Source organism: Brachypodium distachyon, chromosome 2, assembly GCF_000005505.3.
Source record: "Brachypodium distachyon strain Bd21 chromosome 2, Brachypodium_distachyon_v3.0, whole genome shotgun sequence".
NCBI lineage: Eukaryota > Viridiplantae > Streptophyta > Magnoliopsida > Poales > Poaceae > Brachypodium > Brachypodium distachyon.
In genome coordinates this window covers 42,681,997-42,706,525 of record NC_016132.3, presented here as the reverse complement: position 1 = coordinate 42,706,525, position 24,529 = coordinate 42,681,997, and the positions used below count along the sequence as shown (strand labels likewise).

Sequence of the window (24,529 nt, the reverse complement as noted above, 5' to 3'; positions counted from 1 at the left end):
TCACAGCACAGATCACCCTTTATTCTTATCTGGAGAACTAGTATAAGGGCTCCAAGCCTGCGTCCACATATACAAGGTTGAAATAATGAGTTCACATCTGCCACTTAAAAAGAGCACTTTGCATGTACACTATTTTGCTATACAAATGTGCATCGAGATTTACTTACGCTACTGGGACATATAAGCAACCAAAGGCTCAGAGATTAGGATTAACCAAGATGACTACAAGAACCGGTGACTATAAAGCACATGCATGCACTTTTGTTCATCACACAGCATGGAGGCAATGAAATGAACAGATTTATTACACCACGGATCAAGCACATGCATGCACTTTCATGTCCGAATGCATCCAGAGACACACAAATATATATACAAAAACACCTGGGTGTGACTCATGGGCTTGCGGGCATGGTACACACCTGCATTGCCTTTCTTGGGTCTAGTCAAAATTTGCTCCCTGCGTTAGCCCGACTATGCCCAGATAAGAGTTCATTTGTGTCCACCTGTTCTTTTGGGGCTCTGATCTAAATGCTCCCTCGGCATCCATGGGGTCAGAACGCTTGGAATTACATGTACTGAGCCAGCCATTGTTAGCCCGACTATGCCCAGATAAGAGTTCATTTGTGTCCACCTGTTCTTTTGGGGCTCTGATCTAAATGCTCCCTCGGCATCCATGGGGTCAGAACGCTTGGAATTACATGTACTGAGCCAGCCATTGTTTGCACATATCAAGAACTGGTAATGCATTTGCATGTAAAGCCTGTCAGAGGAGAATGTGGGTCAGCAAACAGAACAAAATACTTCGCAGAGCGGGAGGGCGACATGGCACTGATTTCATGTCCATTATTCGTCACCTGAATTTAAGGTCACATATGTTATTGCGAACTTGGAAACTGCTCTTAACATGTTGTAACTCGTAAAGTTTTCAAGCTTATATCCACCTCAAGACAGATCCAAAACAAAACTTCTAACAGTGGCCAACTGTTGAGTAAAGTCTTGTTAAGACTTGAGAGATTTTAACAAATTGATGGACTTTTAATTGGGATCGATAACTATGCCATTCTGGACGTCACTGGACCAAATAAGTACTACCTCCGTTCCATAATTCTTGTCTCAAATTTGCCCAAAAATAGATGTATCTATTCCAAAAAAGCATCTAGATACATGTAATATTTCGACAAGAATTATGGAATGGAGGAAGTAACACTGAAAAGTACAGGGCCCAAATAGACCTGATCCTAACATTAAGGGGTCAGACATGCAAAAGAACACACATAAATTCATTCGACCTTCAATTAGAAAGCATATATAGAGATGCGAAGAAGGCCAACCTGATGGGCAACATATTGAACATCAGCTACACTTCCACTTCGTGAGGCTATTTGGAATGCACTTTTTAGACGGCCACAAACAACACAAGCAAGTACTTTCCTGCAGAATTTAGGAACTGTTTAGAATGTGTTGTTAAGAGCAGTTTCCAAGTTCACCATAATAATATAGAATCATGCACTTCCATGTCGGAACTAACAGCTACTGACAGGTTTTCATATGCAAGCATGGGGTGCCCTTTGGGCAGCTTAGTTGCAGGGTGTAACAGTCTTTGGTATGTGGTTTTGGTATAAATACTAGCTATAATGATTTTTGGGAATGATTATAGTGGAAAAATGTAAGTGGAGTACGTGAAATACAAGCAATCACACCTATGCATTTACTCTTGGTTTTTCATAAGACAGATCACTTCTGTATGTAACCACAAAAGTGCTGGAGTTTAGTTGAAAGACAGTATAAGAATATGCAGTTGCAAATTGTGCAATATATGTGAAGACCTGGGCATGATCCAGTTTACAGTATAAAACAATGAGGATATAACAAATCCAAACTAAAGGAAGGGGAGGGGGATTGTTTCTACTTCCCATAGAGCATGTCAGCATCAATTAGCTGCTCTAGGTAAAGGAACATGATGATGCCCGAAAAGGCAAAAAACTATAGACAACAATGAATTTATAGTTCAACGCTTTAACTGCAGTTAAGGATCATTGCTAGTGAAGTTTAATAAAAAAAGATAAGGCATCACTGGTACCATAAGGAAAACCACAGCACTGAAGCAAGAAAAGCTGACGTGAAGGGTTAAGTTCAACATGAGATTGCAGTAGCACAATCTAAGTAATTTTAATTCTGGATAAACCATGCATACCTGTGATTACTGATTAGCATGTCAATAAGTCGATCTGGCCTTTCTTTATGCTTGTTAGCATAAACATTTATAGAAGCACCAAGAACCTATTACAAGTGAATAAATAGATCAGCAGAGCATTCACCTAATGATACAGCATATCAATTTTTGAATTGCAAATGACCATGCAGAGCATCATTTAGACATTTTCTACTGGGAATGTTAAGACTTTCAGAGGAGTAACTTGAATTTGCTGAACGCCTGATGAAACATGCTGGAACAAAGGGATATACACTAGTGTTAAAGAGTCGTACTCCCTCCGACCCATATTACTTGTCTCGAATTTGCCTAAATACGGATGTATCTATGTTTAAAAAGCGTCTAGATACATGTAATATTTCGAAAAGTAATATGGATCGGAGGAAGTAGCATTTTTATATACTAACACAAATTAAATCTGTCACACTCTGGACAAGTTGTGAACTTCCGAGTCAAATAATGGTGTATGAATAGTGCATCTGAATACAGGGCTAAACATGTTCTCATCGTCTGTAACAACAAGAACTTGAAGTTCCAAGAGATCCTCCCATGAAGAAAAATCTACCGCAAAAAAGATGAGACACATCACCTGATCCCATTCATCATCCTCTATGGTCCCTCTTATGTTCTTCAAGAACTCCGTTAATTGGCCACCTTTTTTCCTCTCTGCGAGGGATGCTGCTACACCGGCATAAATATCAACAACTGAAAAAAATATTGGCAGTCAGTAATTCTCATGTATACTTGCCCATTCCCAGCCAATGGTCTGAATAAGCATCAAATTTGAATAGTAAATATGGAATGCAACATTAGTAACCTGGAAGATCAAACTCGTGAAGCATTCTAAAAGCTAAATCAAAATGTTTTTCAGCAAGAGTTTCGACAACCATGCACCTCCGCCTGCAAATAATATGAGCTTATGCATTAAAGGAAGTACATCAGGCAATAAAGAAGAGGACCAGACACTTCTTGTGCAAAAGGAAAATGAGAATCATTAATGGTTCGAATCACATACTCCCTCCGTTCCTAAATGTTTGAAGTCCTAGCTTTGTCCTAAGTCAAACTTCTTAAAGTTTGACCAAGTTTATAGAAAAATATATCAACATCTAGAATATCAAATAAGTAAACTATGAAAATATATAGCATCATTGATTCCATAAAACTAATTTAAAGTCTTATATATGTTCGTAGATTTTTCTATGAACTTGGTCAAAGTTTAAAAGTTTGACTTAGGACAAAGCTGAGACTTCGAACATTTAGGAACGGAGGGAGTAGATAATAAATCTAAGCAGTAATAGCACTGGCAAATGTCAATAAAACTGGGGTCTGAAAATAACATAACAGTTATTTATAGTCAATATTCTGCATCGACGCTTAAAACAGCTCAATAAAGGTGCATTTAGAGCTAAACCACGATGTAAGAAATGTTAATTGAACATCACCACGCAGTAATAGGGATCATCCAGGAGACATGTTTTCTTCCAGATATTAACGTGTTGTAGCCTCCTCCAAGAGCAGTTAAAAGAAATTTAACCTTAAAAAGCAAAGAGGTCGAACAAACCTCAGAGTTTCAGGGTCAGTTGGATTCCCAAAAAGAGAGGTTTTCCACTGAGGACCATCTACACTGTTGAGGGCCTTCACTACATCCATCTATTATGTCAACATATGCAACTAGATTAGCATATTGAATTCTAAAATTGCAGATCTAAAATTAGCAGAGCTAGAAATCTTCATGCATGTTTATGAAAGCTGTTTAGTTGGGTCCCAGAGAACCATTCCCAAACTCTCACGGGTCTTTTTAGTAGGGAAATAATACATATTCACCCAGAAATTTATTTGCTTCAACAATTCCCTTACCTGATAGGAAACCCGAGTAGAAAATTTCATTATCATCTCTCTAGTCAATTTTTCCGATGCGCTCTTGTTACGAGCAGTCCTTGATACCAACTTTGTAGCCTCAATTGTTCTATCTCGTACAGATAAGGCTTCCTCAAAATGTGTCTGCATTCGTAAGAAGTTGAGCATAAAAAACACACAAAAATGAGAATTCGTTTATATTACACCATAGTCCAACTAAAATGAAAAATATACTGCCTTCAATTTGCAAAACTTTGTATGCTAGCTTTTTGTGTGCCGAGCAAGTTCCACTGACACAACAAATTATGGCAGCATAGAAAAGGCGTAATAAAAGATGGTCATAGTTTTGGACGAAGTTTTGTAGGTGCACATGATTTAGCATGACAGGTATCCATGATATCTTCATTTTTTCGAAACTCGGAAGAGATGTAAAAGAGAGAGAACAAATGGTATTAGTGGCAAGTGGCAACTAGTTGGCAAATATACTCTGTATAAGTGAGTACTTTTACATGAATGCTGATTTACAGAGTTCATGTACAGCTAAGAAATCTAACAATATACATGCTTCATAACTCTAGCAATAATAACAGCACACATGGTTGGCTGCATGGCTGTGCACTTTGCTACCTAATCAGAGAAACCGAACTGTAAGAACTGAGCAAAAGTAGTCAACTCTGTTAACGGGCCATAGAGTCCCTGAACCATATTGTCAATACTACCATAGCTAGGCAATCATGCAGTCATGCGCACAAACCAATTACCGTGATGGAACAATAAAACGATGAATACCTTGGCATGTCCTAAATGCTTCAGAGATTCCTCTTGAGACATTGAATTCACGAATAATTGAATACAGCAAAGGCCAGAAGCAACATGGTCACCTTTTAGAACCTGACACACCATGTTTCATTTTAAAGATTAATTGGCACGAAAGCAGTGGACTCCAAAGGATGATGAAAAGAAAAATTGATGACAGTACCAGAAAGTTGTAGAGATAATTAAAGTGTCGATGTGTCTCACAATAGTTACAAATGCGAGTGAGAACAGCATTCATGTATTGAATCACAGTTGTGTCACGATACGACGGCGATTGAGTTATTGCCAATATTGTATCCTCCAAAATAGACATAGCACCATATCCAAGACAAAGATCACACAAGTCATCAATTGTCCCATATTCAGTTGTTAGAGGATCACTTCGTAGATTTGATGACAAAGATGTTTCCCCTTCTGCGGTTGGTTGATTGGACGGAAAGAATAGAGAGCATGCATCAGCATAATGACCATGCCTGAACATGAAAGCAAGCATTTGCGGGCGAGCATACTGCAAGTATCCAAAATAAACCATTAATAACTAAAAGAAAAATATTGAATCAGATAATCAAGTGGCTGAAAAAATCCAGACGGCTTGGGAAAACCAAAACATGAAAAGGGTTCAAGTTTGTGGCTTTAAATTCCTGAGCAGGATACTTCAATGTTTGATCTGTTGCATGGTGGAACTGTGAAGTCTAGAAAGTGCAAAGAGAACTATAGTGTAAACCCTGTAGGCCAGAGTTTGAGCTATTTATTTGAAGGGAGGATAAATCTTACTTCTTGCAAGTAATGAATACACTCTGCATATCGGACACTATCAAGATTGCTGCGAGGACCATCTTCAAGGTATGAGCTAGCAGATGAAAATTGGCTATCTGCAGAATCTCTAGATTGCCTGGACCTCTCAGATCGTGGAAATGTGGATGGCATATATAGGACATTAAGATAAGAATCAGCAGAGAGGGAATCATCAAAGATAGTTGCTGCACTTTTTGCCAAGTGTTCATACCTGCAAATGCAAGTTACACATTATCTTAAACAAAATTAATAATGCTGTGGAACTGTAAAATAAATTTCCATTTCAGGAGCACTGCAATCAAACAGTTCTTCGTCTCGCACATTAAAACAGATAACACAAGACAGGAGAAAGAAACACTGAGTTTTGCACAAAAGGTTAACTGCTGAGTTAATAAATACAGTATGATTATTCTACTCCCTCCGTTCCTAAATTCTTGTTTTGAACTAAAACCCCGACAATTTGAACTAAAACTACGACAAGAATTTAGGGACAGAGGGAGTATTTCGCTATATGCAACCATGATGCAGAGGCCAGGGGTAATAAAGCTTCCGTTTTCTAAAAAATATATACATATGATGATTCTATGACCAGAATGGCTTATGGAAATGCATTTTGTACTTTGCTCTGTGAAAGAACAACATTTAAATTAAAATTCTGAAAGATATAGCACAATTGATGTTAATCCCTTACATAGAGCGTACAGAAGAAACATCGACAGGAGGACCTCCTTCAATTGTGTTAATGATATCAAGGACAACAGCAGGTGCATCACCTTTGTACTGTTGAAGAGCTTGCCTGGGGAACAAGTGCAACAAACGTGAAGCTTATACGACAGAAAAGGTCACCTTGATTGACAAATAAACAGAAATAATCAAGCTAGCATATAGCAAAGAGTCGGTGTACTCGACATCAGCTTTTGCAACATCCCATCTGACAGTCTGGATGTAACAATACTTATGCCTGCTTATATTCATGATGGATCGAGTAATATTGACCAACTTCGTCATCTTTTAATGCTGAAAGATTATGGCAGAAAATAAATATGTACTTTTATGTTTATTTATTTTTTAAACCATTGGGCTTTGCACATCCTTGTACAGTCATACTAAGAGAACATACTACACGTTCTCTAAAAGAAAGAGAAAATTCTAGAGGGCGATAACATTCCATCTGAGACCCGTATAGAGATTAACAACCAGTGCAAGATCACTTCAAGATAAGAAACTTAGAAGAACTAAATGACCAGAAACAATTATTAATTTTTCATTTGTTTTCTCACAAAGAAAATGTGTACTTTTAAACAAAGAAGAGCTTTCCCTTACTTAAATTTCACACGGGCTTGAGCATAGTGTTCCATTCGAACTAAAGCATGGCCCCATGCAACCCACACTGGGAAAGCATCAATCTGAAATTGATCACATCATTAAATTACCTTGTCATCTTTTATGAAGTATGAAGTAGAGACCAGAAAAAAGTTGTAACATTCAGTACCTTGCACTTCTTACAAGTATATACAGCCATGCTGTATCGCTCATCGTCAACTAGCCTGTCACGTAGACTAGTTGAAGATTCTTTGTTCGCGATATCATCAAGTGAGGCAATAATACCTGATCCCAGCAGGCTTTGAAGAAGTTCTGCACGCCCTAACCACGTATCTGCTTGAGCCAGAAGATCAGAAAGCTCATCTTGGTATTGGCTCCCAGTGCCAGAACTGCTAGCGTCCACAGAAACATCGTCAGCATCTCTACTTCTTTCAGAGCCACTTGAAAAATCACTATTTCCCACGATCCTTTTTAGTAGATTTTTTGCATAAGAGAGTGCCTGATGAAATGACATTACTGTTAATTTCGCAAGTTATCATACTCAAAAGTACCATACTGCTAGTCCTTTTCCATACCTGCACATAAGTTTCCGTCGCATGATAAGCCCGGGCTATGTTGTCCATAGATGCATTAAGAGGCAATTGTAGGGAGCTTAGTACAACTTTCATCTGACTAATACACAGTTCAAGTGCCCCTTTTCCAGCTACTGATTCATCGTTGCACAGTGAAAGCAATGCCTAGAAATTGATACATGGAGGTTTCACATGAACAGAAATGGACACAGAAAGTTGAAACTATGACTTATGTGCAATTCATAAATTGAAGTATAAGATTTGCTAGTAAAAAAGTACTCCCTCCGTCCTGAAATAAGTGACTTGGATTTGCATAAGAATCTATACAAATCCACGTCACTTATTTTGGGACGGAGGGAATATTTGATACATACTCTTCTTTACTAAATTTGCCAACATGTCAGAAAAATGAAGTATAGAGAGATCACTCAGTTATGTTGTCTAACAAACATAAGTCCCGTTGTAAGACAGACATAAAACAGTCCATGTGGATAAGAGAATCATTATAAAAGTAAAAGGTCAAACTAAAACTTCAAAAATATTACATGTACAGTCACTATCTTGCCTTGTTTACATCTCACTAACAAAAGGAGTGTAAATTCTAAGTTCATTTCCAAGCACTAGCGGTATTCAATTATTTGCTGGTAATTAAACTCGGCGGTCAAGATTCATTTCAACTCTATCCTCCTTTGTTGCATATTAATGAATTACAAGGACCAGCTAATACATAAGTCCCTTCCAGTTCATAAGGCTGAAAAGACCAATACTTAGCCCACTCTTTGAGAAACCACAAAATTTAATAGGAAACTACAAATGTAACAAAATTAAAGTAATAAATTCTGAATTAGCTAATAAGAACAGCATTTAGAAATTAGTAACACATGACTGAACATGACTAAACCTACTTCAACTAAAAGTGAGTTCAAGTTTAATGTTTTAATGCTTATGACGACTTCTACTTTTCTACGACAGTATCACTTCCATCAAATTCATATTTCTCTACGCAATACAAATCTTAGGATAACTAAAATAAAAATATTTTATCAGGAATATAACATAACTAAAGACAACCACAAACAATATAAGCATGAACGAACATTGACCAAACACAAAGTTCACTTTGTCAACATTAAAATTTAACTGCCTAAAAATGTAACCTATCAAGAAAGAAGGATAGGTCCAGCATAATGCCAAGCAGCCAGCTAACTAAGCCCTCATGTTGCGCATGAAGTAACTACTGTGAATTCAGAACAATGTAGGATAAGAATATCGAAATCAGTAGCACTGCAGAAAGATAAGCCTGATGCACTGCAGATACTGCACAAATGACACACCTTGAATAGGGTGATATCCGGAGAGGATTCATATCTATGACAAGAACGAGTTGTATTATCCCTATCAGGGTCTCCAGTAAGCACCCACTCCTCAGGAGCAGAAACAAAAGGAATTCTATCTTGTCCCTCAGAAGGGTATACAGGAGTCCGCTCCTCCTGTACACCAGGCATCGCTTCCCAAGAGGATCTATCACCTCCTGAGCCTGAACTCTTTCTTTTCCGGGGAATGTCTTTTGGGGGAGTTTTGGTGCCACCATCACGGGGCACCCATGAGAATGCTTTGCGTGCCTCTCTCTGAAAGTTACCAAAACTTTGCACAAAATTTGTTTTAGCTGGCGCGGCAGCCTTTTTTTGTTTTGCTCTTGACCCAGAGATGGCTAGTCGAGGTTCCCTAATGGTAGAATTAACATTGACTGAGATTGCTTTTGTAGCATAAGAAAGAATCAATTTGTCATCCCTTAGGGATGGAAATTCTTTCAAAACCTGGAGTCGCAAAGAAGAAAATTTCCATTAGAACACTAGGTTAAACATGTGAGCATAGACAAAATACAAGTATAGCAGCAGCTGTAAGGAGGTTATTACGGAGAGGAGATAATTATTTGTTCTCCCAAGATTTTCAAGGATGAGAGTCAACATGTACAAAATTAGCTGAGATTACCAAAGAAGCGGACTGTAGTTGCTTCATCATCAGTAGTACTTCCAGAATCAACTGAGGATGTTCATGCAGAGAAGAGCATCGCTGTTGTGACGGTAGTGGCAATAAGGAAAGAACACGGAGACCTAATGCCCATGAATTAAGTCTAGCAATCTCAGCATCGGACAAATTCCCAACTGTACGTTTGAGAAAAAAGTGCACCTGAAAAAGTACAATTAGTCAGCAACGTTTATCCTTGTCAGAACTTTTTGGCACAGTAACTCGTGTGTCAGATCTGGCAACATACTAGGAGCTGCTTTGAGCGCAAGTCAGGTAATAACTTCATAGCACCAATAGCAACAGGAAGAGCGTCATTGGAATCTCGTAAGGATGATAGAAATCGTGAAGCCGCGGCTGGGCCTCCACCATTAAGTGGATCGGTGGTTAGAAGTTTGACCAGCTGGCGACCTTGCAGTTCCCTCCGCAGATCAATTGACAAAGAGGCACTTTCAGCGACCTGCAAAGCAGCAGACACAGCTCCTTTGGCAGCAAGCCTAAGTGCTAAGCCCTCTGGATCATCTTCGCAATCAACTTCAACCTAATAATTTTAAAGTTAGCCAAGTTCAAACATGATGAACTTCAGAAGTGACACTTGTACTTTTAAGGAACAAAGCTGGAGCTTATGCTGTTGCAAAATCGAAAATAGTGGGAGGCAGCGTTGGCCTGAACCAATCATAAATACCCGCCATTCAGTAGGTTACCTCTTGCCATGTAGCATAATGGTCATCAGCACTCATAATATGACCATACCGCTGAAGAGATTGCTTCATGTGTAGCACCTGTTACAAAATGAGAAAGCAAAAACACAATGATGGATACTGAGGAAGAACAATGTACCAATCTAACTATGAATAGGTACCCTAGGTTCGAGTTGAAGAGCAATCGAGCATGGGTGCTGGAATTGTACATACTCCTCTGTTCCAAAATACATGACGTTTTGGATATGGGCATTGGGCAGTCCCGGAGATATAACTTTGGTCGTTATCTTCCGTACAAATATGTTAGAAGTAAAAGAAGTTCAAGAATTACAGAACTACAAATATTTTTCATGACAGATGTAATGGTATTATTTATTGGATCAGCCAAAAATTCATTTACATATCATTTTTCAAAGGAAAAAATGACTGCACACTTTCTATGACGTCATGTATTTTAGAATGGAGGCAGTAATAAACAAAGAAATGCTAGATCAGGTCGAAAAAGATTAAGTTTTGAGAAATTGCATTATAATATGACAGTGGCGTACAAACTACAAATACAAGCACTGATGCAAGTATTGCTCATTTAAACATTGGGTAGCTAGACCAGACAGAAAGCCCTACATATTGGATGGAAATATGTGATAGTTGACATGCATAAACAAAATCATAGTTTTTGACCGAGCAAAGGTATGGCTTGACCAGATACACAATACAATGTGCCCTTTCAAAGATAATGTACGAACTTCAAATGTAAATGGACGCAAGTCAAACTACCTTACTCCGCATCGGATCATTCTCAGGTAAGTGGCAGATGCACATAGTTAGAACATTAGTTGCAGCATCAAGGTCCCAATTGTGTAGGTACCTAGAAATGTTCATAAGCACTGAATAACTCAATATGCCTATCAAGAGAACAAAAATATTGCGACGGTAGTGCATTCAAATTGGAAATGTATCAAATATACCAAGACTGAAAGCATCCCTAAGCTATGCAAGATAAAAAAAACTTATGATGTCTTGACATACTTCAGAGCAAGCTGAGCTGCAAGCTTTTTATCTCTCAGTCTCAAGCAATACTGCCAAGTATTACTCCCCAAAATATGAGATCCATATGCGCGGAATTGTCCTGTGCCTAAACTTCTTTCTTCCCTTTGATCAATAAGCAACTGAAGCAATTTATCCGATGCTCCATTGCGCAAACAGCGGTCAGATACAGCAAGAGCATCAGTTAGTTTTCCTTCATTAATTAGCCTGAAGAGACAAAGCAAACCCAACTATCAGATGCAAATTATCACAACAGTATCACTTCCCAAGTGCAAGTGAGAAACTCTCATTATATGCAGAGGAAATGGCCAAGGAAGTTGCAAAATCCTGCTACCTCTCGACAGCTTTCTCATATGGTCCTTCATTCTCCCAGTCAAATGAAATAAAAGCTGTTGGCTCTAGTTTAGCATCATCACGTTTAGGAGATTCTGGTCTACTTGAAGCGGCATTTCCATGTATGACAACATCTTCAAGCTCAGATTCAGCATCACTGTCAGGTTCACGAGCTCGCTTCATAGAAAATTTTCCTTTGGATTGATACAAGGCACCTTCATTTTCAGTCTGAACTGCCACAGAAGACTCACAAACCCGGTGAAGGTTAGACTGCATCTGTATCCACCGGTTCAAGGTTGGATATCTGCAGACAACTTAGATAATTAAAAGAAGTGAAGTTGGCTGGCACATGATGGCATAAAATGACTATTCATTACCTCTCTGATTGCTCGAGAGCAAATTCATAGAATGACCTCTCAACTTCAGGGGCTTGCATTGCATCTTTCACATAAGTAGGAGATGATTCATTGTCACCAGATAGTATGCTACTTCCAAAAACACATGCCAAAACTGCTCTTACTGATGATAATTGGGCCAAATGCTTCACTAAATTTAACTGAAGAGGGTAGAGGGGCCCCCGACGAGAAGACAATGATGAGTCATGTGGACTCCATCCTTGATCAGCAGGGAGGGGCTTTGGGACTGTTGATCTGTTTTCCGAAATAATATTAGAAAGGGTAGTTAAAATAGGAATGCAAGCCCATCCTTGTCCTGTTCGTGGAGGAAGAACTGGTGGCACGCAGGCTGATATTATCTCGTGGACAAAATCAACACCCATTGTGTCAGCTACCTTTGCAGCCGCATCAGTACTTCCATGCTCAAAAACTAACCGAGTCAAAAGCTGCATGACAAACAAACATTATTTGAGTCATGGGAATTCTGGAACAACTTTGGAGTAAGGATAAGTCGATAACAGATATTAGCAGTGATACTAAGAATAGTATGGAAAGACATAAGAAACTAACTGCACAGAATATTCCATTGCTGGATTCACATTAAAAAAATGAATAAGAAAACTGAACAGTAATTACCCTGTGTTCTAAAAAGTGGTTCACCTCATACAAACTGACGATGTAGTTGTTGTCTGCAGCAATATATTCCACTCTTTTCTCGAAGGAAATTCTAAAGGATAGTGAACCACAGAATACACACCATAACAAATTATAGGTATTGTTGTTGATGCATACAAGTTTAGGTTGGATGAGAAATCATAGCAGTCGTCTCGTCAGAGCTGGCCATTGCCATGTTCGACTAACATGGCTTATAAATATTCACCACATAAGCTCATAGCAGAAATCCCACAGATACCTAGTGAGCTATAACTACTATGTATTTATTGTTTATTCAAACTTAAGGTTCCAGGGATACATATCATCCTCATTATGCATGGTATTTTACAGCATATACCTCCTAGCAATGGAACCAAGCTAATTTTCTCATTAAGAAAGTAAAAGAAAGTGGCCCTTTATAGTAGGTAATGTAATGAGAGGGCACCCATGAGGCCTAGTGATAAGGCAAGGGACAAGGTTGTTGTTGTTGAGGTCTTGGGTGTGAGTCCCCCACTCTTCTTTAAATCAAAGATAGGCAGTTTCTCCTGCCTATCTCAGTTTTTTTACATAGTAGGTAATAAATAATGAGTTACTAGAGTGTATTATACTAGGGCAACTTGAAGAGCTTCATGCGCTAGCCAACGCAACCAAAAGACCGATCTGATGGAAGGAGCTAGGCAATCCACTTATACTTCGACACTCCCCCTCACGTGTGGCTCCCGCAGGCCTAAACGTGGATCGAAAGTGCGCTGCAATTTAATTGTGGCAACCGGTTCTCAAACTCGAGACCTCTTGGCTCTGATACCATGAAGAGCTTCATGCGCTAGCCAACGCAACCAAAAGACTGATCTGATGGAAGGGGCTAGGCAATCCACTTATACTTCAACAGACTTAAATAAACCTCTAGGTGGAGTGAATTTCCTGAACTAGCGTTTTGTTTGGTAATTACAAATACAACCGGCACTCTAATTATCTGATTAGAAAGTAAATGTCATTTAAAGAGGAAAACTTTCTAAGGACGTGCATTTCACATTTTCAGAAGTAACAAACAAAGGGGTGCAGACTTGAACTGAAATATGAAGAAGCTTACATCTTTTGGCCGTTCATATACTAATGAGAAGTAGTTGAAATCATGAGTTGTGTCAGTTCCATCAACTATATCACCAATTGTAGCAATGTATATTATGAAGTTTGATAAGTATGTTGATGGCTTGGTAGATACAGGACCCAAGTATCTGTTCGTAGAACCTTTGGGTTCTTGACTGCTTTCAGGAACACTTGAAGCCGTTGGGTCAGTTCTAGATGCTTGTTTCAGGATTCTGAGTCCATAGCCAAGGACTACAGCCTTTTCAGATATCAAAACATCTTTCTTTTCTAACTTGGCACCTTCTTTCGAATAAGTTTTATCAGAATCCTCATCAACAATAGCTCTCGCAACATTGTGGAGCTTACCTGAAATATAAATGTTTAGAAGTGCCACAGCCACTAGAACATCAAGCCCACAAAGGTTTACAGTTGAAGTGAATAAACTAGGCATTACCATTCAAGAACTGCCGCTTTCCTTTGAAGGCATCATCAATCATCTGATGCAGGAGTCCAAGTGGACGTTGCTTTTGCCCAACTCTGCTAGATTCAGTTGACAAAGAGGCACTAACTTCTGTAAAAACTACTTGAAGATATGGATGACCATCCTAGATAAGACCAAAAAGTATGAAGGGGAACAAGCTCAATAGAATGATCCTTGTATAATTTACAGATGATCCCAAGGAAAATAAGAGCTCACCAGATCTAAGATGCCACTCAGCCGCTGAAGGATGCGCTTTATCACTGATATGATAGCAACTTCTTGAATCTGATCCCAATAAGCGGGGCCTATTTTTGGGGAGCTTCCTGGAAATATTTCAGACAACAAACTTGTGGCCTGTAAATGACAAAATGTCAACTTATATTTTTTCATTATGAGAATGAGATAATTTATATACTCTATGCTAAAAGCAATAAAGTTATCTGATTGAACTTGACCAGTTTGTATAACTAGAACCAACATAAATGGCATAAGAATTGTCTTGAGGCAAAAAATTCAGACAAAACATGGAGATAGACGTAGTATATTCTGCCTTCTGGCAGTCGTAAGCAGCACATGTCAAGGAATGGAGCACAAGACGAGTGTCGCAGGTGGACAGAAATGTGGAGTTGAGGGGGTAGAGTTCTTTAGGGCACTAGTTCAGTACGCATGAAGTGAACCCATTCGGTCGGTGAATCTGCCTTAAGCAACCCTCAAAATTTCAAACTCAGAAAACCACTACATAACCATGAAAAAAAAGGAAAACTAAAGGGGATGACATCACTCTACTACAATATTTCCACGAAGCTCCCCAAAAAATTATCTGTAGGAAACCCATCACTCCACTAGAAAGTCTACAACAGAACAGAATGAAGAAATATTCATGACAAATTAGATACCGCACTAACAGTGAGAGTCTCAAGATGTAGAAGTGCACAAGTTGCAACGCTTACTTCATCAAGAAGAAATCGACACATCTCTCCTGACCTAGCAGAAGTTGCAGCAACATCAATGCAAAGCAGAATCTGAAAGTTCCGATTTATTTTCAGGTCAAAGACTGAGAATGACTATCAGTAACAACATCTAATGCAGATCAATCACAAATCCTCACCGTAGTTAGAGGACCAAGCTGAGCACGAAATGACAAAATATCTGATTCCTGTGCAGCACTTGTGTTGTCGGTGGCACGGTTTACAGCATCCTCAACCTGGAAAATACAAATGAATTTGCTAACCTTCAGGCAACATAAAACAAGGAAATAAGAAAGAAGTTTGGTACAAATTCAAAACGTTTTATTACGGTCAAACACCATTTAGTTATTTCGAAGAAAGCAAAAACCGAGGCGAAGGTGCTGCATAAAACTATTTTGACATTTTCCCTTCGATCATGCCACAATCAAGTACCCAAGGGAGATTGATGAGTATACCTGCCACTGCAGATTTGCTAATTATGAATATGACATTGAAAAAGGTCTAATATGCACCCCGGTAAGAAAAGGCAGTCAAACATTTAGGTTGTCCATATGAAACTTATGAGTACTTGAGTAGGTTCATCTTCAAGGGTACTTAACTTTATCAGGTTTCACAAATATACTTCAGTAGAACAAAGAGGTCAAGTTGCATTTTGAAGGCGATGCCAGTCAGTGTCCAAGTTTCTACTTTTTTTTGTCACCAGAGGTAGTAAATAGTGCTTTAAAATCACAGCTCTGTCATTTCCACAATTTCAATCATTTCCCTTCCATCTCTCCTTTCCCTCTGCTGAGAGAGAAAGTGAGAGAAAGAAAGAGCGTAAGGAAGTGTAGAATTCTAGGTGCTACATATGGATGCACTTTAATATCTCAAGTCTCAACCGATATAAAGAAACCCAAAAAATGGCAAGAAAAAGCATACCAGTGCTCTATTATATGCACCAGCTACCCATTCAGCTAGTTCAAGAGAAGCTTTATCCTCAGCAGGCAAAGAAAACCGCTGTACCGCTTCCTCTCCTATACCGTAGTTTGCCCTTTGCATGCATCTGTAAGAATTTCAATGATGAACAATACATTGTCACAACAATGTGCCATAGAGAGGCGCAAAATCTTAAAGTCTCAGAGAACTACAGTTTTTATTTTAGAAGAAAGCACAGAGAATAATCATGGACTTTTTGCACAACTTAACCTTAACATATGTACTAACAATATGCATAGATACTTATGATAAAACTCAGCCTAAAACATACTGGGTAATGCGCAAAGAACTCACATCAAATCTGACCTACATGAGGCATAAACAACTGCACACAATAAAATACAACTAGAAACCAATGTACAAAATAGAAAAACTCACACGTTCAATAATTTTGAGGGAGCAGCACGTAAAACTACTAATGCCTCCTTCCAACTCCATTGTTGCCCAGACAGAGGTGGAAGGCGTTGTAGAACAGATAGACGCCAATCCAAGTCTTCAATGGAATGTTTGGCATGTTTGAGTCTCCATTCTAATGCTTGTCTGCCAGCAGGCAATGGACCAGTACTTGACAGCTGATCAATACCAGAGCCTTTTAATTGGACATTATGACGAAGTATGTCAAGCAGAAGCCCAACAAAAGATATCACCATGTTCTTCCCTTCAGGTTCGGTAATACTATCATAGTAATCATGACGAACAGAACTATCTGAAGGGGCTGCTTGCGACAATTTGATGCTGTCGTCCATATGCAACAATGACAATACAATGCCGACCATGAAAATCTGCAAAGCAAAGTAGCAAAATGAAGTATAACTGCTTAAGGAATTCACTGAATCTTATTTGTACGATACGCTTAAGATGCCCAATGCAAAGTATAAACAGAATCATATGAACATACTAACTTCATAGTTCATTCAGCTGTAATAAGTCATTAAGTAAACTTGCATATTCATCCTCTAAAAGGCACCTCGTCTTTCCATGTACCATCTGTTCCTCACGATTCTCGTCTAACCATGAAGCTCATTTCCATTGGCCAGCTTACTGACCTTGGTTGCAGAGTCATTCTTGACCCCGATTCGTGTTGTGTTCAGGATCGCCATATGGGAGTGGTGTTCGGTTCTGGCCCTCCGCATCTTGACACTTAGCATCTTTGGGAGCTTGACTAGCTTGGTCTTTCCTCCGCCTGCCAAAGCTGCTAATCTCTCCCCTCAATCCCCTTGTCTGCTGGCTCCTTCCAGCAGTGGCATCATCGTCTTGGTCATCTGTGTAGATCTCGTATGTCTTGTCTTTCGTTCGTTGCAGTCTTCTGGGGTTTTTCCCAGGAGATGTGTGGCTAGATTGTCAGGGATGTAACTATGTAAGCTTGGCAAACAGATTCAGTTGCCTTATCGAAGTAGTGAGTCATTATCACAGTGTCCTTTTGATCTTGTTCATACGGATGTTTGGGGTCTGGCTCCCTTCATTTCGAAAGGGGGTTATAGATGATTTCTTTCGCCACACCACACTTGGATTTCCTCACACCCGCCACAAAGCCAACCCTAGAAGCTAGCTCGCACAGTCAATGTGCCAGGGGTGCAATTCTGCAGCACACCGTCGGTGCATTCTCACGTGCATGACCTCTTGGAACTGCAGAATGCACACAGGCCCATAAAGGACATGGCCAACGGCGCAGCAAGTCAACAACCGATGGCTTGGAGTCCAGCTGCCGGAACAAGGACCCAGCCAAGAGCATGGTTTTCAAGTCGCCAAGTCAAGTCGAGTCGCCCTCTCACAGACTAGGGGACTAGGTAGACTAGTCTGTGACTAGGCTGGACTACTCAACCCAAGTCGACTTGACCAATATGAATATTTATTGCTCATTTAGTGCATCAGAAATAGAGAAATTGTATGCAAAACATGCATGGTGCACAGAGCATAACACATTCCGAAATTAGAACATAGCATAACACATTCTCGAAGAACAGAGCATACAGGTACAGCACAGAACCAAGAGAAATTGAGTAGAACAGAGGAGAGGCACGGGCGCAAGAGAAATTGAGAAGAACAGAGGAGAGGGGGACTGATCTGGGGCGCCGGCGAGTGGTGGCGGAGGAGGAGTTGGGGCGGTGGAGGTGGAGCAGTTGGGGCGGCAGGTCTCACGGGCTGTTGGGCTCACGGAGCAGGCTTCTGGAGGAGCATGGGAGGAGTAAAACGCCAGGCAGCGGAGGCGCCCTGAGGAGGAAGAAGCAGCACCGTCGAGGCCCAAACTGGGGCGGCGATGGTGGCAGCGCTGTTGCTTGCAGGTCTTCCCCACCGCTTCCCCGCCCTTTCCGTCCTCTTCTTTGGGGAATCCCGCCCTTTCCCGACCTACATACAGCCCCAATTTTTTCCTGACATGCGGGCTCTCACTGGACCAAGTAGCGGCTCACAGCTTCCAGTCGCCGGCTAGTCGGAGCTAGTCTCCGGCGAGTCTCTGAGTCGCACGACTGACCCGGCGAGTCGAGCCGCCGGTGCAAGTCTCACCCGCTGCCCAGACTTGGCAACTAGCCGCCGACTCAAAAACCATGGCCAAGAGCAGCCGCCACATTGTTACCGCCCACGACGCTCGGCCCCTCACCGGCGCAGCTGGTGGTGCACGCCCTGGCCCCCTGATACATCCAGACATGGGGCAAGCAACAAGGTCACCGTCCAGCACCGGTGCATGCCCAGTCGCGAGCTGCCTGGGGCTGGCTCCAATGGGAGCAGACTTTTCCTCCACCATCATATCCAAGAAATATTATTTGACTCTAAATCTGATTGGATAATAAAATATCATCCTGAGACCTGAGTTCACTTGGATTAAGCATGGAATCAATTGAGAAAACCAGCCCAATTGCACTCTTATAATCTCGTAGATTGTATCTTAGCTTTGTCAAGTGCAACTCTACATTTTCCATAAAATGTGTACCATGGTTTCTTCTCAACACCATAATGTGATGTAACTAATGACCTCTACGAATAACACAGTGTAACAACACGGTAATCCAGGTACTTTCATTTTGGTAAAACTAGGTGATTCCCCGCACGTTGCCGTGGAAAATTCTGTGTGCACATCTGGACATGATATTAGGAACAAATGATAATAATATGATCAAATACAAAAGAAATATGAATACTATAAGGCCAAACGACTTCATCATCCAAACAATAGGAGCAATTTTGATGTACATGAACATTAACAACTTTGGGGAAATCGGTAAAGAGAAGCTTCAGGAACTAAAATATTACATACTCCCTCCGTCCCATAATTCTTGTCTCAAATTTGCCTAAAACTGGATGTATCTATTCCTAAAAAGCGTCTAGATACATGTAATATTTCGACAAGAATTATGGAACGTAGTGAGTATCATAACATATTGATAATTGTTGAATATGTATATACAACGTGAAGGTGAAAGTCTGAGGAGATAAAAGGTTGAATCGTAAGGAGACACCAAAATGAATTGCTTGTGGGCTACAACACATGACGTGGATGGTTATGTGGACACTTTGCACGTGTAGCTTGCAAACAAAATGCATTTTAGTGAGGATCGACGTCATAGATATTATACTTGCTGAAATATTTACATACAACGTGAAGGTAAGAAGTCCTAGGAGATAAAAGGTTGAGTCATAGGGGCCACCAAAATGAATTGCTTGTGGACTACACCACATGATGTGGATGATGATGTGGACACTTTGCATGTGGAACTTGCAAACATTAATGCATTTTAGTGAGGATCAACTTTATAGGTATAGATATTATAGATGTATGAATCCACGACTATTCGATCATGATATTTGAGGACTTGTGCTAGAATGATAGTCTTGAAAGCTTCTTAGAAGTCATCAATTCCTTAAAGGAGTGCATTCAATAAAAAAATAGGGAAAGATAGCTGACCTTCCGTGGAGTATTTTTTATAGCGTCCATAAAATTTTGCATCTCTTTTAAATATGACAAAGCCATTTGATAGTGGTGCTCATTCCCATGACCTGCACACTTCTCCATCTCTCCTAAAGCAAAGGCAACTGACTGAAGAGCATATCGCATGTGCATCAGCTCAATGTCGTGCATCCTGTCATAGGTACAAGAAGGCCACATGAAACAAACTACTCATGAGAATAATGTCGATCCATCATCGAACGATACAGCAAATTAACCCAAGCTTATTCTGGTGTTTTGTTTGGTAAAGTAGTGTTAAGACAACTTCTAACAGGCTTAAGGCATAAGCAAAGTAGCAGAAGGGGCACAGGCATTCTCAGAGAATAGATCAAGGACAGGAAGATCTTTATGCAGCAGAAAGCATTAAGCATAGAAGTCAAAATACATCCAGGCTAGCAGTTACAATGTGATAACAGAGATGGTTGTGAACCTCTTTGAAGCTGCAGTTGTTGAAGAAAGTGGCTGCATACCAATAAGCTCAATTGCATCTTGAAATTTTATTCCTGGGACCACATCAAACAGTACCTGTAAGTCAAAAGGAAAAGAGGTATTGATCTATCAACTGGAAAACCAAACATTACTTTTGCACCCAACATGGGACCAAATATAGATGAGGGAATTCGTAAGAAATGAGACCACAAAATTCAGATATAAGAGAAATTAGAACTCACTCTCATGGGAGTCTGAACAGCTAACCGCTCAAGTATCATGTTCTCAACAAAGGGGTCCAATGTCTCGGCACTAACATCTGAATCTTTCTCTTGTTGGGAGAACAATAATGAATTCCTCAAACTCCAAGGGTGCCCAGAATTCACGCTGGAAACGAAGCATGCAAGATCCAGATGAAAGCATAAAAGATCGCACAAGTACTCTTCGCAGGATGTCTGCCAATGGAAGTGGTCTAGGTCCTTCACATAATTTTACTAAACAATACCACAAAAAGCCAACGATAATTCTGGAACAAAAGAAGTACCTCATCTGTGTGTGTACGGTAATGTGAATACTCTTGTAGTCGCAGAGTTTGGGATTTGCTTGTCCAGAACAACTGCATTAGCTTTCTCCGCAGAGATGTTTTACCCTTCAGAATATCCCAACCCAAGACAGCAACCAATGGCTGGAGAAGAGGAAATAACGAGACAACCTGTAGAAAGAGTTTTGCGAGAAGATATTAACGAGGCAGAAAACTAGTGATTTGTACCATGGCACTCATAGCAGATTAAAAAAAAATATGAACACTAGTATCTCATTGAAAAATGGCATACATTAACAGCTTCTTGAAGTTGTTCTCTCTTAATTAAAGATAGAGCAGTTTCCATGACAACTTCAAGGACATGTTTTCCAGAGAGTCGAGAATAATGGTACAAATCTTTCTTGCAGGATGTTATAGCTGCAGTCAAGATGGTCCTGTCATCTGAATCAGCATCCCTCTCCAACCAAAATGTTTCAATAAACTTTTTGAAAGGAAGAGGCATCCAATGAGCATCAGAGACGCTGTGATCTTCAAATTCTTCAGAAAGGATGCCATCCAGAATGATCTGGTAAGTGGTAACAATAGCAAAGGAAAGCATCAAACACCATCTAAAAGTAAGTTTGCATAGTGCATCCCAAAAAGCTACATACTGTAAATATTGTTAGAGCATCTGCATTCCATGGTTCTAAGGAGCTACAGGAGAGATAGATTAACTTGCATCGACGCTTAAGGAAGCATAGCCAACGCTGCTGCTTATTTCTCTCAATATTACCTTTTTAATAATATATAAAACTTAAAGTAATTAGCATAACTTTGGCATGTATAGGTGGCACCAAGAGATATGGTAAAAGGAGCTAAAATATTATAGTACAGGGGGAGCTGATGTGTCCATCTTAGAGCCTAAACTAGGAGTTACGGGATGTGCATGCTAAGGTACAATGGAGAAGTAACCTGGGGACATACAGTGGGCCACCTCTAATTATTTGTTTACCAAAAGCACAAAATAATAAGAAAGGATTAAAATCACTTGGAATCTGGGATCCATAGTGTATGGCCTAAATATATGTACACTTACAATAGCGAGTCAAATTTTCCTTGTTGTGGGTTGCAGGTTATCAACAGAAAAAAGTATCATATAAATTAAACAAGCAAACCAAGTTCATAGTTTATATACTATATAAAAGAACCATGCCTGTACAATATGACAATTTTGTAAATACCTGAATCAGTTGAACAAGCTGGGGACTGCTAGACTGAAGAGTTGCTCCATACATTTTAGTTATCCTATTACGTGACTCGAACCATGTTCCAGAATAATTTGATGCCCTTTCCCAACACTTTCTGACAAGATCTCCTAGGACAACCCTGTATGAAGAAATCATATACAAAATGTATTGAACATATCCAAAACTATCACAAAACTGACAGACATTCTTCATGAGAACTGAGACCAATAGTTGATCACTTGAACATGTTAATCCGGAACGACAAACATGAATACAGTGATGCTATATGAAAATATCGATAACTTTGCTTGCATAACACCTGGTGTCCAGCAGACCAGCAGTTCACTAAACACTTGAAAAATATGTCATCTCACAACCCAGATATTCTATTGCCTGTTCAGCTGTCATTATGAGTGACGGTAAACAAGCAGATCTAAGATTTGTAACCTGCAAATCTCAATACAAACATAGATTGCAACCAGAATAGAGGGGGTCGTGGTTTTCAAGGAAGTATTGATACGAATGGAACTACTGAAGACCGCCCATGGCATCAGTATGGCATACACACCGATGTTAACTGAAAGTTGTAATCTAGGTAGATGTTTCATGCAATTGTTAACAATATATTAGCCAATAGAAATTCTCACATTCATGCTAGAAATACACATTGTATCTAAAACTACAACTGATCCCAACCATTTCACACATGTTGAGAACTTCATTTGTCCCTTAAATTCTCAGCTTGCAACTGTAGCTAACAAATGTTGAGATGTAACATGAGAAAAGTTGACTCGATTCATATTCACAATTTAACTAAAGGTGCTGCAATAGAGCTTACTTATACTCGTCTTCCTCTACACCATTCTCCAGGCAGAGGAAACGGAGATGTCCGATGGCACTTTCGACATCACCAGCCATGACAAGCGCCTTAACCGCATCCAAGTGGGCGAGCTGCACACTGCGTCGCAGCCACAGGAGCACATTTGCACCAAAACCCCCGTCCAATCCGATCTGCCTCGAAACGCCCACGCACAGTGCATCAAACAGTTCCGCATTATCGAGGACCACCGTCGAGAGCCCCCTCAGATCCTCCTCAGAGACAGGGACCTCCTCGGCACCGACCCCCGCTTTACCTTGTCCGTCAACCTCACGCTTCAGCCTCACCACCCCCAAATCCAGCAGCTTCGCGAGCGTCCCCTGGGCCTCGGCGCCGGTGGTGGGGTAATCAGCTATGGGCTGGAGAAGGATGAGGAACTCAGCTTTGAGGCGGAGAGCCTCGGGGTTGGGAGTGGAAGGGAGGGCAGCAAGCTCAAGCGCGGCGAGCCAGGCGAGGTGGGAGGGGGAGGGGCAGGCGGGAGGAGCCGACCAGAGCACGCCGGGGACGCGGCCCCCCGAAGCGACGACCGCGCGGAGGAAGTCTGCGGCGAGATCGGGGTCAGCGCGGCGGCGGAGGCTGAGGAGAGCCGCGCGCATGGGCTCGAACTGCGCGAGGAAGAGGTGGTTCGCGGCCACGCGGGCGAGGAGGGCGGCCTCCCGCTCCAACGCCGCCATGGCGAAATTCGGGATGCGGGTCTAGGGGCTATGAATCACGGGATGGTGGTTAAGCATGGCGGTGCTGCAAGCGTGCGGTAGTTGAAGCGCGGTGCGGGCTGCGGAGGAGCGGAGAGTTCAGTTTGGAGAAGGGTTTGCTAATGTTGAGCGGTTTGGGGGAGGAGAGAGGAAGAAGACGACGAGACGGGCAACGTAAGGAAAAGAGAGACTTGGATTTTCTGTCCTTTGCTTTTAATCTGGAGACGATGAACGGATGGACGTGACTGGATCCGATATGGATGCGCGATGGGGCCGCCCTGGATGCTGCTGTGTGTGTTTATTTATTTTACAGTACGATGAGAAATATTACCCATCTGATACTAAATGCTCAGTCCGTCCCGAATTAACTGTATACAAATTCACGTCAGTTAATTGGGACGGAGGAAGTAGTAGAAAGGTCATCATATCTTGTCCTATTCAACCTTCTTCAACTCTGTATAGATCCTTTATAAACCTCATTTGGAGAAAAAAGAATTGCGGGTATCATTTGGAAATATTTGACTTCCGACAAAGTTTCCTCTATTTAGGAACGAAAGAGGTATTTGCAATGTCGTTAACAT

General features: G+C 40.7%; 1 protein-coding gene across 5 annotated transcripts; it reads right to left on the bottom strand.

Moving 5' to 3' along the window:
* LOC100832771 (protein DDB_G0276689) lies at positions 1–24,126 on the bottom strand. 5 transcript variants are annotated; one of them, XM_024460269.1, is made up of 38 exons: positions 23,218–24,126; positions 22,374–22,518; positions 21,446–21,718; positions 21,157–21,324; positions 20,855–21,067; positions 20,614–20,708; positions 20,142–20,316; positions 16,622–17,025; positions 16,187–16,310; positions 15,409–15,504; positions 15,251–15,322; positions 14,517–14,654; positions 14,274–14,424; positions 13,824–14,185; positions 12,062–12,525; positions 11,686–11,988; positions 11,334–11,558; positions 11,082–11,172; positions 10,466–10,591; positions 10,308–10,385; positions 9,854–10,144; positions 9,571–9,768; positions 8,913–9,395; positions 7,582–7,743; positions 7,176–7,505; positions 7,007–7,089; positions 6,375–6,479; positions 5,663–5,894; positions 5,052–5,396; positions 4,862–4,963; positions 4,073–4,216; positions 3,777–3,865; positions 3,033–3,115; positions 2,805–2,920; positions 2,198–2,283; positions 1,335–1,434; positions 704–763; positions 1–575 (listed from the first exon to the last, which is right to left on the bottom strand). In XM_024460269.1, the coding sequence occupies exons 1-38, from the start codon at positions 23,928–23,930 to the stop codon at positions 570–572; spliced, it is 7,431 nt and encodes a 2,476-aa protein (XP_024316037.1). In that variant the 5' UTR covers positions 23,931–24,126; the 3' UTR covers positions 1–569. The 5 variants fall into 5 exon arrangements, with proteins under 5 accessions (XP_024316037.1, XP_024316036.1, XP_010231974.1 ...); XM_024460268.1 differs by having other exon boundaries at positions 1–763; XM_010233672.3 differs by lacking the exon at positions 10,466–10,591 and having other exon boundaries at positions 1–763; positions 23,218–24,125.
* Between the last annotated feature and the right edge of the window lie 403 nt (positions 24,127–24,529).

Excerpts from the sequence above, each read along its gene's own strand:
- LOC100832771 (XM_024460268.1), bottom strand. The coding sequence starts at position 23,930 with ATGGCGGCGTTGGAGCGGGAGGCCGCCCTCCTCGCCCGCGTGGCCGCG. Across the intron at positions 10,592-11,081 it reads ATGATCCGATGCGGAGTAAG|ATAACGACCAAAGTTATATC; the intron begins GTAGTTTGACTT and ends TTTGTACGGAAG. Across the intron at positions 10,386-10,465 it reads CTCTTCAACTCGAACCTAGG|GTGCTACACATGAAGCAATC; the intron begins GTACCTATTCAT and ends ATTTTGTAACAG.